The sequence below is a fragment of the Scyliorhinus canicula genome, chromosome 7, assembly GCF_902713615.1.
Source record: "Scyliorhinus canicula chromosome 7, sScyCan1.1, whole genome shotgun sequence".
In the NCBI taxonomy this organism is placed as follows: Eukaryota; Metazoa; Chordata; class Chondrichthyes; order Carcharhiniformes; family Scyliorhinidae; genus Scyliorhinus; species Scyliorhinus canicula.
This window is the reverse complement of record NC_052152.1, coordinates 43,625,183-43,638,741: the sequence shown is the minus strand read 5'-3', so window position 1 is coordinate 43,638,741 and position 13,559 is coordinate 43,625,183. Positions and strand designations below refer to the sequence as shown.

The 13,559-nt window shown below is 49.7% G+C and overlaps 1 protein-coding gene across 2 annotated transcripts in view; it reads left to right on the top strand.

Annotated features, from left to right (window-relative positions):
* Window positions 1-13,559, top strand: part of LOC119968908 (immunoglobulin-like domain-containing receptor 2) — a 170,927-nt gene that overhangs the window by 135,233 nt on the left and 22,135 nt on the right. For both annotated transcript variants that reach the window (XM_038801888.1, XM_038801887.1), the window contains one exon: window positions 12,841-12,987. In XM_038801888.1, the coding sequence (XP_038657816.1) occupies window positions 12,841-12,987 (147 nt within the window). The remainder of the gene's footprint in view (window positions 1-12,840; window positions 12,988-13,559) is intronic.

The following is a 13,559-nucleotide window of genomic DNA, read 5'->3' as shown; positions in this document are numbered from 1 at the left end:
TGTCAGAATTCCATGAATAATGGAAAATAAACCACTGAATGATGCAGGACAGCATAATTCACAAATGGTGTAATGATGGGATAATTATGTCGGCTGTGACATGAATAATTTATTTACTATGGTCCACTGGACCTTGATGGGTATTCTATTTATACTGAACAATGCATTTATTTATATACAGATGTTACTCACGAGCAGGCAGGGATCTGGAGCACAGTTATAGTGGTTAAACGCTAACCTGGCCAGTCCCTTTTACCGTCTTTGCTGAGATACTCCCAATGGGAAAATGTTATTTATAAGTCATGGAGCTATCTGGAAATTTTCCTAGATTGGCAGCTGCTTGATTTGATTGGTTTGTTCCCTTTGGAAGAGGCCAAATTTTAGCTAAATAAACCAAAATATCTGAAAGGCCAGAAAAACAGCATGGACTGAAACCTTTTCATTTATTTTAATTATTTTAGTAAGATTGTTTGTTTGCCATTTATGTATGAATATGACAGATACTTTTATGTAAGTAAAATATGGACGGCATGGGAGCACAGTGGTTAGCACTGTTGCTTAACAGCACCTGGGTCCCGCGTTCAATTCTCACTTGGGTCACTGTCTGTGCGAAGTCTGCAAGTTCTCCCCGTGTCTGCGTGGGTTTCCTCCGGGTGCTCTGGTTTCCTCCCACAAGTCCCGAAAGACATGGGGCGCTATTCTCTGCCCCACACGCCAGGTGGGAGAATAGCGGGAGGGCCTCCTGACATTTTTCACGCCCTCCCGCTATTCTCCCCCCGCCCCACACCCGACCCACGCCACAAATCGCCGCTCGCCGGTTTTTACGGCGAGCGCCAATTCTCCGAGGCCGATAGCCGATGGGCCGAGCGGCCGGGCCTTCGCACCGGTTTCAACACGGCAGCAAACACACCTGCTTGCTGCCGTCGTGAAATGGGCACCAGATGCCCGTTTGGGGCATCTGGGGGCCCGATTGGCACGGCAGTACCACGGCCGTGCCAAGGGGGCCATGCGTCCGTAACAAACGCACTCTTTTCCCTCCGCCACCCCGCAAGATCAGGCCGCCGCGCCTTGCAGGGCGGCTGAGGGAAAAGACGCCAACTGCGCATGCGCGGGTTGGTGTTGCCCAACCTGCGCATGCGCGGCTGACGTCATCGGCCACGTCAGCCGGCGTGGCGCTTGGCGTGCAGCCTTGACGACCGTCGTCAAGGCCGCGCCGCCGTGATGCACGGAGCCGCGCTCCTAGCCCCGCCCGGGGGGGGAGAATCGGCCTCGGAAGTGGGCGTGAAGGCTGCTGTGGGTCACGGCCTGTCCCACGGCAGCCTTTACGATTCTCCGCATTTGCGGAGAATCTCGCCCATGCTGTTAGGTGGACATTCTGAATTCTCCCTCTGTGTACCTGAACAGGTGCGGAGTGTGGCGACTAGGGTATTTTCACAGTAACTTCATTGCAGCATTAATGTAAGCCTACTTGTGACACTAAGAAAGATTATTATTAGATTATTATTAGAATTAAATAAGAAAGAAAGCAAGAACATGCCTGTCATAACAACATAAGTGCATAGGTAGAGGGTGAGCTACCTACAGATGACCAAGATATAATGCCAGAGGAGGCTCAGGCTTTCAAGGCCTTTCTTTATGACATGCTGACACGGGAGATCTTTTCAATCTGCATCGGTGATCACACAATGCCTGTTGCTGAAAAGGTGACTGCTGCGCTGAACCTCTTTGCAAAAGGACCCTTTAAAACAGCATGTATCATTACACAACCTGCTGCATACTGCTGTGTCAAGGTCTTCACAGATGCAGTGTCCAGAAGGGCAGGTAATTACATTTCATTCTCAATGGGCTGTCATCATCAACTCAAAAGAGCCTGTGAGTTGCAGCAAATGCAGGTTTCCCCAGGGTCCCAGGGAGTGATTGACTGTATGGACATCACTATAAAGGCTTCAGCTGGCCAGCCCTGTACATTTATTAACAGGAAGGGATTTTACTCAATGAACGTCCAGCTGGTCTGTGACTATAATCAATGGATTATGCAGGTACTCGTGAGGTATCTGGGCAGCAGCCATGACTTGTGCATTCTGCATAATTTCCAGGTGCCAGATATGTCCAGTAACTCTGATGCCCTGGATGGTTGGCTTTTAGGTTACAACGGTTACTGAAGAGATGGCACATGACTTCAGTGAGGACTCGAGCCAGATATGAGAGGAGCCACGGAACCACCTTGACCACCATACAGTCGACAACTGAGCTACTGAAAATTAGGTGTAGAGGCCATGACAGGTCAAGAGGGGCATTGCTCTACGCTCCATCATGAGTGTCACTCATGATCTTAGTATCTCCATAACCATGCTATTCAGAGAGGGAATGTCCTTAAGGAAGAGGAATCGGCAGAAAGCAGGCATTCATCTGAGGATTAAGGGAAGACGAGGTGAGGGAACGCCCTGTTGGAGAAGGGCAAGGCTCTGGACATAATTGGATGGGTGGTTGTGATGCCTTGATAAGCTGAGGTTCCAATTGGTTATGATGTCCCAGTCTCAGAGATACAGGCACTGCATATGTCTCAACATGTGGAATGTTAAATTCATGGTACCTGTCAACACACCCAACGTTTAGAGTCCTTGTCATTCGAGGCTTCCTGCACGGCCTACAATAATTAAAGGTCATTTATTTCATCCAAACGAAGTTCAACTGCACTTACATATTTAATGAACATCTGCATGAGGTGTAGTAAATGTAATGGTTATTAACATAATCATTATGAGACTGCTAATGAACAAAATGTGACCTGCTTGGTGACTATAGTGGCGTTTTCTTAAAGTATTTCTGAGTGCTCTAATACAGTGCTTCCCCCTCGCTTGCTGGATAGTGGTCCCTTATCTGCCATACTCCATTGTCCTGGATGATTGTGGCGGGTGCCCTTTGTGCAGCTGAGACATCAAGGGCCCTGTCACAATAGAAAACTCAATGGATAATAGAATTTACAGAGTGCAGAAGGAGGCCATTTAGCACAATGAGTCTGCACAGGCCCTTGGAAAGAGCACCCTACCTAAGTCCACACCTCCACCCTATCCCCATAACCCAGTAACCCCACCTAACCCTTTTGGACACTAAGGGAAATTTAGCATGACCAATTCACCTAACCTGTACATCTTTGGACTGGGGGAGGAAACTGGAGCACCCGGAGGAAACCCACGTAGACACGGGGAGAATGTGCAAACTTCACATAGACAGTGGCCCAAGCCGGGAATCGAACCTTGGACCCTGGAGCTGTGAAGCAACTGTGCTAACCACTGTGCTACCGTGCCCCCCACTCCTGCATTGTTGCAGAAAGAGCTTCTGTCGCCATGGCAATAGATGAGAAATGTGTCAATGGCGGATGGGCGGATGAGAGGCTGCCCCCATCAGAAGTGCCCGGAGGGGTGCTTCCAGATGGTGGCAACAGCTGCTCATCCTCCACCACCAGGACTGAATGGTCATCCCTGCCATCCCATGAGGTCTTAGGAGATGGTTCCGTGTCCAAGTTCCTAGTCCCCCTGTTACCCCTATTCTCATGGGGCCTTGAGCCCAGAGCAAGGGTGTCGGTTGGAGCGCACACCCATGACTGTTCAGTTGGCCTCTCTGGCACAGTTGCCAGTCTGTCCATGGAGGAAGAACCCTGAAAAATGAGTGCACATGGCGTGGATGGACACTTCCACAGTCTCGACCAGAGCAGTAACCCCTCTGTTATACCCACAAAACCTCTATCCACCCCACACTGAACATCCAGCATCTTTCACCTAATGGATGGCTCATCATCCAACTTGGAATCAATCGCTGGATCACCTCCAACACTCTTCCAGCTGCCCACAGCCTGCTCCACTACACTCTCAGGCAGTTGCATATGTGACAGTGAAGTGCTCTCACCAGATTGTGCTTGCCTTGCCCCAATACCGAAATCCCTGCCAAGGTGCCAGTATTTGCACTGGTGTTTGGTGCTGGGAGAGGATGTAACACTGCATGCTCTGAAGGTTCTTCATCCTAAAGGCAATTGTCAATCTGGCATCTCTGGCGTCTTCCTCTGAAGAGGTTTCACCTGCACAGGAGACACGGAAAAAAGGGCATCAGTTGGCATGGAAAATCAATCAATGGGCGGGCAAGGTTATAACCATTAGAATGCTGTGCTATGTGAGATTTGACACATTACAACCATTAAAGCACACTTGCAGGAACATCACATGGTATCCACCAGGAAGCTTCCCAACCTTTGAGTGCTGAGATAATATATTGGTGAAGGCATGCCCAAGCATCAGTCCTTCTCTGATTTGCCCTCTCCCATATGTCCCAGTTTCATCCATTTGTAAACTCATCACACCCACGCCTTCCTCCAATCATGCCTCTACAAATGGATTGTGCAGATTCTGCTTAGGCAAGCAGGAGAACCTCTGAGGAATTAGGATGGCCAGATTGAGGACTCCAACTCCAATTCTGCCTCTTTCCCTGGTATTGTGGACATGCCTTTCCTGAAAATAGATATGAACTTGCAATGACTAACACTGTTAGGTTAATTGGTGTTATCCCGCCTCCAAAGTGACAGAAGAACTCATGATCAGCACAGTGCTTGACAGGCAAGATGCTGTGCACCTTCCTCATGTGTACACGCTTCACCACATGACCTACCACCCCCTGGACCCACCACCACCATGGAACCACTATGACAACTCCACAGAAGCATCAGGTACTAAGAACAGTGCCGTTGCTGCATAATGCTGTCCTGGACATCAGACATCCTCACCATTTCTGAGCTTTCCCTGTAGCTTCCCAGAACGAGAATATACACAATGCCGACAAAGGTCAAAGCGTCATTCAGCCTCATCCTGCATTGTGTTCATGACGCCCACGCTGTTGACCTTTGTGGCTACCTCTTCCTAGGCTGATCATGTCACAGAGGGAGCTCTTCTCTTCCTGTCTGCTGGCCTGGTGGGCACAGCCTGGATTTATCATTGAATCTTGGGGCTGTTCTTGTCCTTCTTCCCCGCCTCTCCCCTCACTCCATTGCCTCTGCTATCGATGGAGGAAAAGATGCGAGAACTAGACAGATGCTCTGTGTTTTGATCTTGACAGCATGTTCATATTTGCATTGACTGCCATCTGTGGTCACTGGCAAGAAACAACGTGGATCTGCACATTTGAACGTCAGAAAAGTATTCAGGCTCGTGGGCTGTAAACCCAACTTCAGGTCTGCAACTAGACAATTGCCATTTTATATGGTGTCAATTGATGGCGGGAACAGGAGTCGGAAAGTCACTCACTTCCAGGTGTGAATCCCGCCCACCATGACGGGACATATTGGGCGCGATTCTCCGCCCCCCACGACGGGTCGGAGAATAGCGGGAAGGCCTTCCCGACATTTTTCCCGACCTCCCGCTATTCTCCCCCCCCCCCACGGCCGCCCCACGACACGAATCGCTGCTCGCCGTTTTTTACGGTGAGCAGCGATTCTCCCCTAGCCGATGGGCCGATTTCCCAGGCCTTTACGGCCGTTTTCATGAACTCCAACACACCTGCTCTCACAGTTCGTGAAAACGGCCGCAAAGTGCCGTTCTGGAGAACCATGCCACCGATTGGCATTGGCACGGGTGGCATGGGACCGCGATCGGTGGGCACCGATCGCGGGCAGCGGGTCCGATACCCGCGCACTCTTTGTTCCTCCGCCGCCCCGCTGGATCAGTCCGCGGGGCGGCTGAGGGGCATAACGGCCCGCGCATGCGCGGGTTTGACGCATATGCGTGATGACATCATCCGCGCATGCGCGGATTGGAGCCGTCCAATCTGCGCATGCGCGGCTGACGTCATCGTTTGCGTCAGCCGCCGTTAACCTTGGCGCGCGGGCTTAGCGAAGTTCGCTAAGCCTGCGATGCCGAGGTTCACGGGGCCCCGCTGCTAGCCCCGACCGGGGAGCAGAATCGGGTCCTGGGAGAGGGCGCGGAGGCTGCCGTGAAACACGGCCAGTTTCACGGCAGCCTTCACGACTCTCCACATTTGCGGAGAATCGCGCCCATTATTTAACCCAACGTATCAGTTTAACATCTTATTCAAATGTCAACTGTGCTGACAATGTAAATCTTCCTCGGTGTGGCACTGAAGTGTCAATCCTGATTTTGCCCTTAAAGCTGTACAGTAGGACCAGATCCCATGACCACATGGTTCAGAGGCAAAAATGCTATTACTGAGCTAATGCCGAGTTTAGATCTGCAATAAATGGGAATGCTGTACCCAGATTAATGGAAGCTAGTGAATAAGTACCAAAAGTAAACAAATGAAGGAAGTCATGTTTCAATTGCACTGAATCTTGGTCAGATCCCATATGGAATACTACATTCAGTTGTGGCCCCCAAACTTCAGGAAAGATGTATTGGCTTTGGAAGGGGTGTGGTGCAGTACAGGTTGACCAGTTATATCAGGACCTAAAGGGTTAAATTATGAGGCCAGGTTTCATAAGCTTGGCCTCTAGGCCCTACAGTTTAGAAGATTGAGTGGTGATCTAACTAAACTAAATTATTAAAGGACTTGATAGAGCAAATACAGAGAGACTGTTTTGTCTGGTGTATAAATCCAGAATGGGGGTGGGGGAACATAATGTAAAGAGTAAAGCGTGGTCATTTTCGAGTGAAATCAGGGATCCCTTTTTAAAAAAAAACATTTTATGGGATGTGGGTGTTACTGGCTAGAATGACATGCATTGTTCATCCCTAAGTGTCCTTGAGGTGGTGGTGAGCCGCTTTCTTGAACCGGCAGTCCATGTACAGGTACACCCACAATGATATCCTACACAAATAGTAATGGAAAGATCAAACCTTTCTCCTAAGTGTTTGTGAATGTTGGATTAATTGAAATTTTCAAGACTTAGATTGTATTTTTGTTCAGTAAAGGTATTAAAGGAAACGGAGCAAAGGTGAGTAAATGGAGTCAAGGGACAGATCAGACATGATCTAATTGAATGATGAAACAGGCTTGAAGAGCTGAATGGCCTACTTCTATTCATATGTTGCTCTTCTTCTGTGGCATTGCACAGAAGATGGATTAATATACTTTATAATACCGCTGTGAAGGGCAGCATGGTGGCCTAGTGGTTAGCACAACCGCCTCACGGCGCTGAGGTCCCAGGTTCGATCCCGGCTCTGGGTCACTGTCCGTGTGGAGTTTGCACATTCTCCCCGTGTCTGCGTGGGTTTTGCCCCCACAACCCAAAAATGTGCAGAGTAGGTGGATTGGCCACACTAAATTGCCCCTTAATTGGAAAAAATAATTGGCTAATCTAAATTTAAAAAAAAAAATAATATCGCTGTGTATGGTAAATACATTCTTTTTTAAATTTGTTTTTATTCAAAGTTTTTACAAAATTTTACAAACCACTACAGAAAGAAAACAACAAAAAACATAATAAAATAATAAAGAAAAGCGAATTAACAACTTAACAAAGCAAGGTGGGGTATCTGCCCTTTACAAGTAAAATCTCTCCACCACCCATTCCGCCCCCCCCCCCCCCCCACCCCTCCCTCCACATTAACAAGAGCCGTCTCCGGGCTACCAAGGAGGCAAAGGCCAGGACTCCGGCCTCTTTCGACTCCTGCACTCCCGGATCTTCTGACACCCCAAATATCATTATCACCCAGCTCGGCTTTACCCAAGTGTCCAAGACCTTGGACATAGCCTTTGCAAAGCCTCTCCAAATTCTTTAAGTGTCGGGCATGCCCAAAACATATGGACATGGTTTGCTGGGCTCCCTGAACACCTCACACACCTGTCCTCCACCCAAAAGATCTTGCTCATTCTCGCCACTGTCATGTGCGCCCGGTGCACCACTTTAAACTGAACCAGGCTGAGCCTGGCATAAGGTGAGGAGGAATTGACCCTGCCCAGGGCGTCTGCCCACAGGCCCTCATCCAGCTCCTCACCCAACTCCTCCTCCCACTTGCTCTTCAGCTCTTCCACTGAGGCCTCCTCTGCCTCCTGCAGCTCCTGGTATATGTCCGATACCTTTCTATCCCCTACCCACACGAGATCACCCTGTCCTGTATCCTCCGATCGGTAGCAGCAGCAATTCCCCCACCTGCTTCCTCACGAAAGCCCGGACCTGCAGGTACCTAAAGGTATTCCCTGGGGGCAACCCAAATTTCTCTTCCAGCGCCCTCGGGCGAGCAAAGGTCCCGTCAATAAACAAGTCCCCCATCCTTTTAATACCCGCTCTGTGCCAGTTTAGGAACCCACTGTCTAATCTACCTGGAACGAACCTGTGATTGTTCCGTATCGGGGTTCAGACTGAGGCCCCTACCTCCCCCCTGTGTCATCTCCACTGACCCCAGATCCTCAATGTCGCCATCACCACCGGGCTTGTGGTGTACCGTGTCAGTGGGAGCGGCAGCGGTGCCGTTATCAATGCCCTCAGGCTAGTATCCCTGCAAGACTCCTTCTCCAACCGTTTCCACGCCGCCCCCCCCCCCCCCCCCCCCCCCCTCCCTCTACTACCCATTTCCGAATCATGGATATATTCGTTGCCCAGTAATAGCTGCAGACGTTCGGCAGCGCCAGCACACCCCCCCCCCCCCCCCCCCCCCACCCCCCGACGGCGCTCTAAGAACAGTCTCTTAACACGCGGGGTCTTGTTTGCCCATGCAAATCCCGTGATAATCCTGTTCACCTGCTTGAAGAAGGACTTGGGGATGAGGATGGGAAGGCACTGGAAGACGAACAAGAACCTGGGGAGGACCGTCATCTTCACGGACTGCACCCTGCCCGCCAGGGAGAGTGGTGCCGGTCCTGATATGTAACCCACAGCTTCGCCGGTTTGTAACAGCCCGAACTTCACCCCTTTACTGTGGAGGACCGCCTTGGCCCGGTTGAATCCTGCACGCCTCTTGGCCAGCTCTGCACCCCAGTCCTGATAAATACGGATCTCACAGTTCTACCACCTGCTACTTCGCTCCTTCTTCGTCCATCGCGGGACACACTCCTTATCGGTGAAGCGGTGGAATCTTACCACCATAGCTCTCAGCGGCTCATTCGCCCTAGGCCCCCTTGCCAGGACTCTGTGCGCCCCATCCAGCTCCAGGGGCCGCGGGAAAGCCTCCGCGCCCATCAGCATTCCCAGCATCGTGGTCACATACGCACCAGCATCCGACCCCTCCACACCTTCAGGGAGACTCAGAATCCGCAGATTCTGCCTCCATGACCTGTTTTCAAAGTCTTCCAGCCTCTCCTGCCATCTTTTCTGCAGAGCCTCGTGCTCCTCCACTCTAACCGCCAGGCCCAAAATCTCATCCTCGTTGTCAGAGGCCTTCTGCTGCACCTCCTTGATCGCTGTCCCCTGCATCTTCTGGGTCTCCACCAACCTTTCAATAGAAGCCTTCATAGGGGCCAACATCTCCGCCTTTAACTCGGCGAAGCAGCTTCTGAGAAACTCCTGCTGCTCCCGTGACCACGCAGCCTGATCCCTGCTGGCCGCCATCTTGTTTTTTCGCGCCCATTCTCCTCCTCCAAAGCCGCTTTATTGATCGCCCCACTCCTGGTCCACCCCATACAGCGCTGGGGGACCCTCAGTGTTTCCTTCCCACACCGGGAATCCTCGTCCAATTGCCACTGGAGCTCCGTAAAAGGGCCCAAAAGTCCGTTATCGGCGGGAGCTGCCGACCGTGCAACCTACCTAGGCATAGCCGCAACCGGAAGGCGTGTATGGTGAATACATGAGAAGTGTTTATCAATATATTAAGATTTGTTGGCATTATTCTCCATTGTTTTGAGAGCAATGTGGATTTCAGTGTTGAAGCAATGTTGGTTCTTGCCCTCTGGGAGATTGGGTACATAATAATAATCTTTATTAGTGTCACAAGTCGGCTTACATTAACACTGCAATGAATTTAGTTACATTGAGGAATGAAGGAGCCTGTATACTTTATAGTCCATTTGCTATTGATCATTTGCCACTTCATGCGAGCTTGTTTGGGAAGGGATATTGTTTGTCACAGTTACTTATGCAGATTTTAATCGAAATCCTGTGTATTGCAGCGACCTTTGCTTTCCAATGGGTAGGTGCAAAGGTTTTGAACTAAGTCCTCGAGATCTGTAAGGCTGGTTACAATAATGACGATCTTCCAATTGTCATGCACAGTGGTTAAATATGGAGCTGTGATCAAAATGTGTGTGACATGATGTCTTCCTCACTGTAAACTCTCCAATAAGGTCAAACATCAGGGCCGGGATTCTCCAATAATGGGGCTATGTCCCCACGCCAGAAAACGGGCGCGAATCACTCTGGGCTTTTTTCTAAAAAGTCCGGGATGATTCTCCATTGTTAAGGGGGCTTGCAGGGCCCCGGCGTGAGCCACGCAGTTCCTGGGGCCAAGTGGGCTGGCCCCTCAGATCGGAGGGGGAACCCCTCCAGATGGTTAATTGGGACGATACTGGCTGAGTCGCCTGCCTGCAACTCCATTTCTGGCCATGAACCCTCAGTTTTGGTGGCTCCCAGACTGCCACAGGGCAGACTGCCTCCATTGAGCTGCCTGAGACACGATGGCCATTCCGCTGCTGGCAAAGTATTGGCTAGCTGGTAATATTGCCCCGAATTGGGTCCGTAAGCATGCAAAATTGCAGCCTGCATTCAGTGGGGAGGTGATCCATCACCCTGCCCATATCATCCACCCCTCCGCCCGCCCCACCCCCATCGCCCCCAAACCTCCAAGCCTGCCATCTCGGCATCAGGAAAATTCTGCCCCAACTCTCATGAAAGGAAAGGATAATGATCCGAAATTCTGACAACTAATCCCCTGAGTTTTAAGTGGATGTTGGCGCGGGTAGGTTTTCATCACCATTCATTTTCAATGTAATTTAGAAATAAAATAATCTCAAACTTTTGTTATTATTTTGGTGTTTGTTCTCCCAACTTGCCCATAGGCCCCAGCTACCTGCAGTTTCATTTTCTCCAGTTTGGAGAGGAGGAGGATCTGGGCTTCACACACGCCAATTTTGAAGGATGTCTGGTATTCTCCGGTGTATTAAGTCAACCACGTACAAGTTCTTTTTCATGCTTAATGCTTGACTTTATTAAGAAAATGTATTAAAGCCACGGTAACCTGAGTTACTGTCAGAGCTTTGAAGGTTAGCACCCCAAAGTATGCCAAATAAGACAGGCCCAGGTTTTATCCCAGGTATGAACTCAGGTGGCTGAGCGCAGCCAGGGCAATAGGGCAGGCACTATAATTGCCCTCACTGGCTCCTGAGAACAATACCAGCCAGAGGTATCATGCCAATCACTCTGTTAATGCCAGCCAGGGGCTGGTTTAGCTCACTCGGCTAAATCGCTGGATTTTAAAGCAGACCAAGCAGGCCAGCAGCACGGTTCGATTCCCGTACCAGCCTCCCCGGACAGGCGCCGGAATGTGGCGACTAGGGGCTTTTCACAGTAACTTCATTGAAGCCTACTTGTGACAATAAGCGATTTTCATTTCTCTTGCATCCGTTTTGTACAGAGCATATCTCTGGATGTTGCGGGAGGTCACTGTATCTATCATTTCCTCCCTGCTGACACTTACATTGCAGTTTCACAGGAAGATAGGCCACTTCAGCAGCTTTTCTGTGGGTCTAACAGGCTTGATGCTGAAATACGAGCACCAGTTTTTACAGTGTAGACATCTCCGGACCTTCCTCCGGGTGCTCTGGTTTCCTTCCACGTGTCCCGAAAGACGTGCTGTTAGGTGAATTTGACATTCTGAATTCTCCCTCAGTGTACCCGAACAGGCGCCGGAATGTGGCGACTAGGGAACTTTCACAGTAACTTCATTGCAGTGTTAATGTAAGCCTACTTGTACAATATTAAAGATCATTACCTCACTATTCCTCCAAGAATTCAAACAAAAACAGTGGGCACAGTTCTCCCAAAACATTTCTCAGTGTGGTCTCCGGCAGGAAAGATGGTGCGATTCCCGTCAGGTGGGTCAACGCGATCCAGATCATAAATTGTTTTGGAAGAGCGGCACGGTGGTGCAGTGGTTATCACTACTGCTTCATGGTGTCGAGGATCCGGGGTGGAGCCTGCGCTTCCCCCCACATGGCATTGTCATCAGGTCTCTGGTGGTGGAGACCAATAGTAATTCCCACTGGCTTCACGTTGCGTCAGCGGGTGGGAGAATGCTGGGAGCTGGGAGATACCAGCTTCCAACGGTCCCAGTATAAATAAATTAGGATTTACGTCAATGGGAATGTGCTGGGAACATTGCGTATTGTGTGGTGCCAGGCGCAGATCCTGTTTTGAGCCTCTCCCGCTATTGTCCCGACATGGTGGGATATGCACCAGGTGCCATGCGGTGGGAGAATTGTCCCCAGTATCATTAGAAAGGTGGCTCTGGGGTTTTCACTGTGGAATTAATTCCCAGTATGAACGACTGCCATCAGGAGAAGGGGGTGGGTTAACCATTGTGGAATCTTTCTGGGCTTTTTACCAGCTGTCATGAAATCTATCGCGGCACAATGGTGAGTCAATCGCTAATGAAGCAATCAGCATTTAATGTAAACACGCCATCCTTTGCAAATAGCTTAAACTTTATAGAAACGCAATTTATTTAAATATTTTACCAACAGCATTAGAGAGATTGAAGGAAGCATTTTATTTATCAGAAACAATTTAAAGCAATTATGATTAATCTAGCACGCTTTATTGTGCAATAAGGAATGGGAAGCTAATTAAAGCATACCACAACAAGTGTATAAGATATGAGAACTATTCTGTTACTTTATTATTGCGGTCAGCAAGAGGTTCAAATTCTTTGTTGCAAAATTTTATTTGTGATTTTTTTTTATGAATTACAGAATGGGCATTTGTTGGTTTAGTGCTCTCAGGATCTCTTATATTCCTTATCCTACTTGGCGTATGCTGGTGCCAGTGCTGTCCTCATACATGCTGTTGCTATGTCCGCTGTCCATGTTGTCCAGAGTCCTGCTGTTGCCCTCGAGCCTGTAAGTACACCTTCCCGCAACAATTATTTTCTGTCACTTTACTTCACCCTTTCATTAACCTTTAAAGCAGTGTTCTTCAAACTTGGGGGCGCGACCCGCGGGCGGGTGTCGGGAGGGTCGCGGAGCCGTCCGGCGGGATAGAGGGGGATATAAAAGGGGTGGCGGAGTTGCGCTACTGGTTAGGGAGAATATCATAGCTGTACTGCGAGAGGACACCTCAGAGGGCAGCGAGACTATATGGGTAGAGATCAGGAATAAGAAGGGTGCAGTCACAATGTTGGGGGTTTACTACAGACCACCCAACAGCCAGCGGGAGATAGAGGAGCAGATAGGTAGACAGATTTTGGAAACAAGTAAAAACAACAGGGTTGTTGTGATGGGAGACTTCTACTTCCCCAATATTGACTGGGACTCACTTAGTGCTAGGGGCCTGGACGGGACAGAGTTTGTAAGGAGCATCCAGGAAGGCTTCTTAAAACAATATGTAGACAGTCCAACTCGGGAAGGGGCTGTACTGGACCTGGTATTGGGAAATGAGCCTGGCCAGGTGGTAGAAGTTTCAGTAGGGGAGC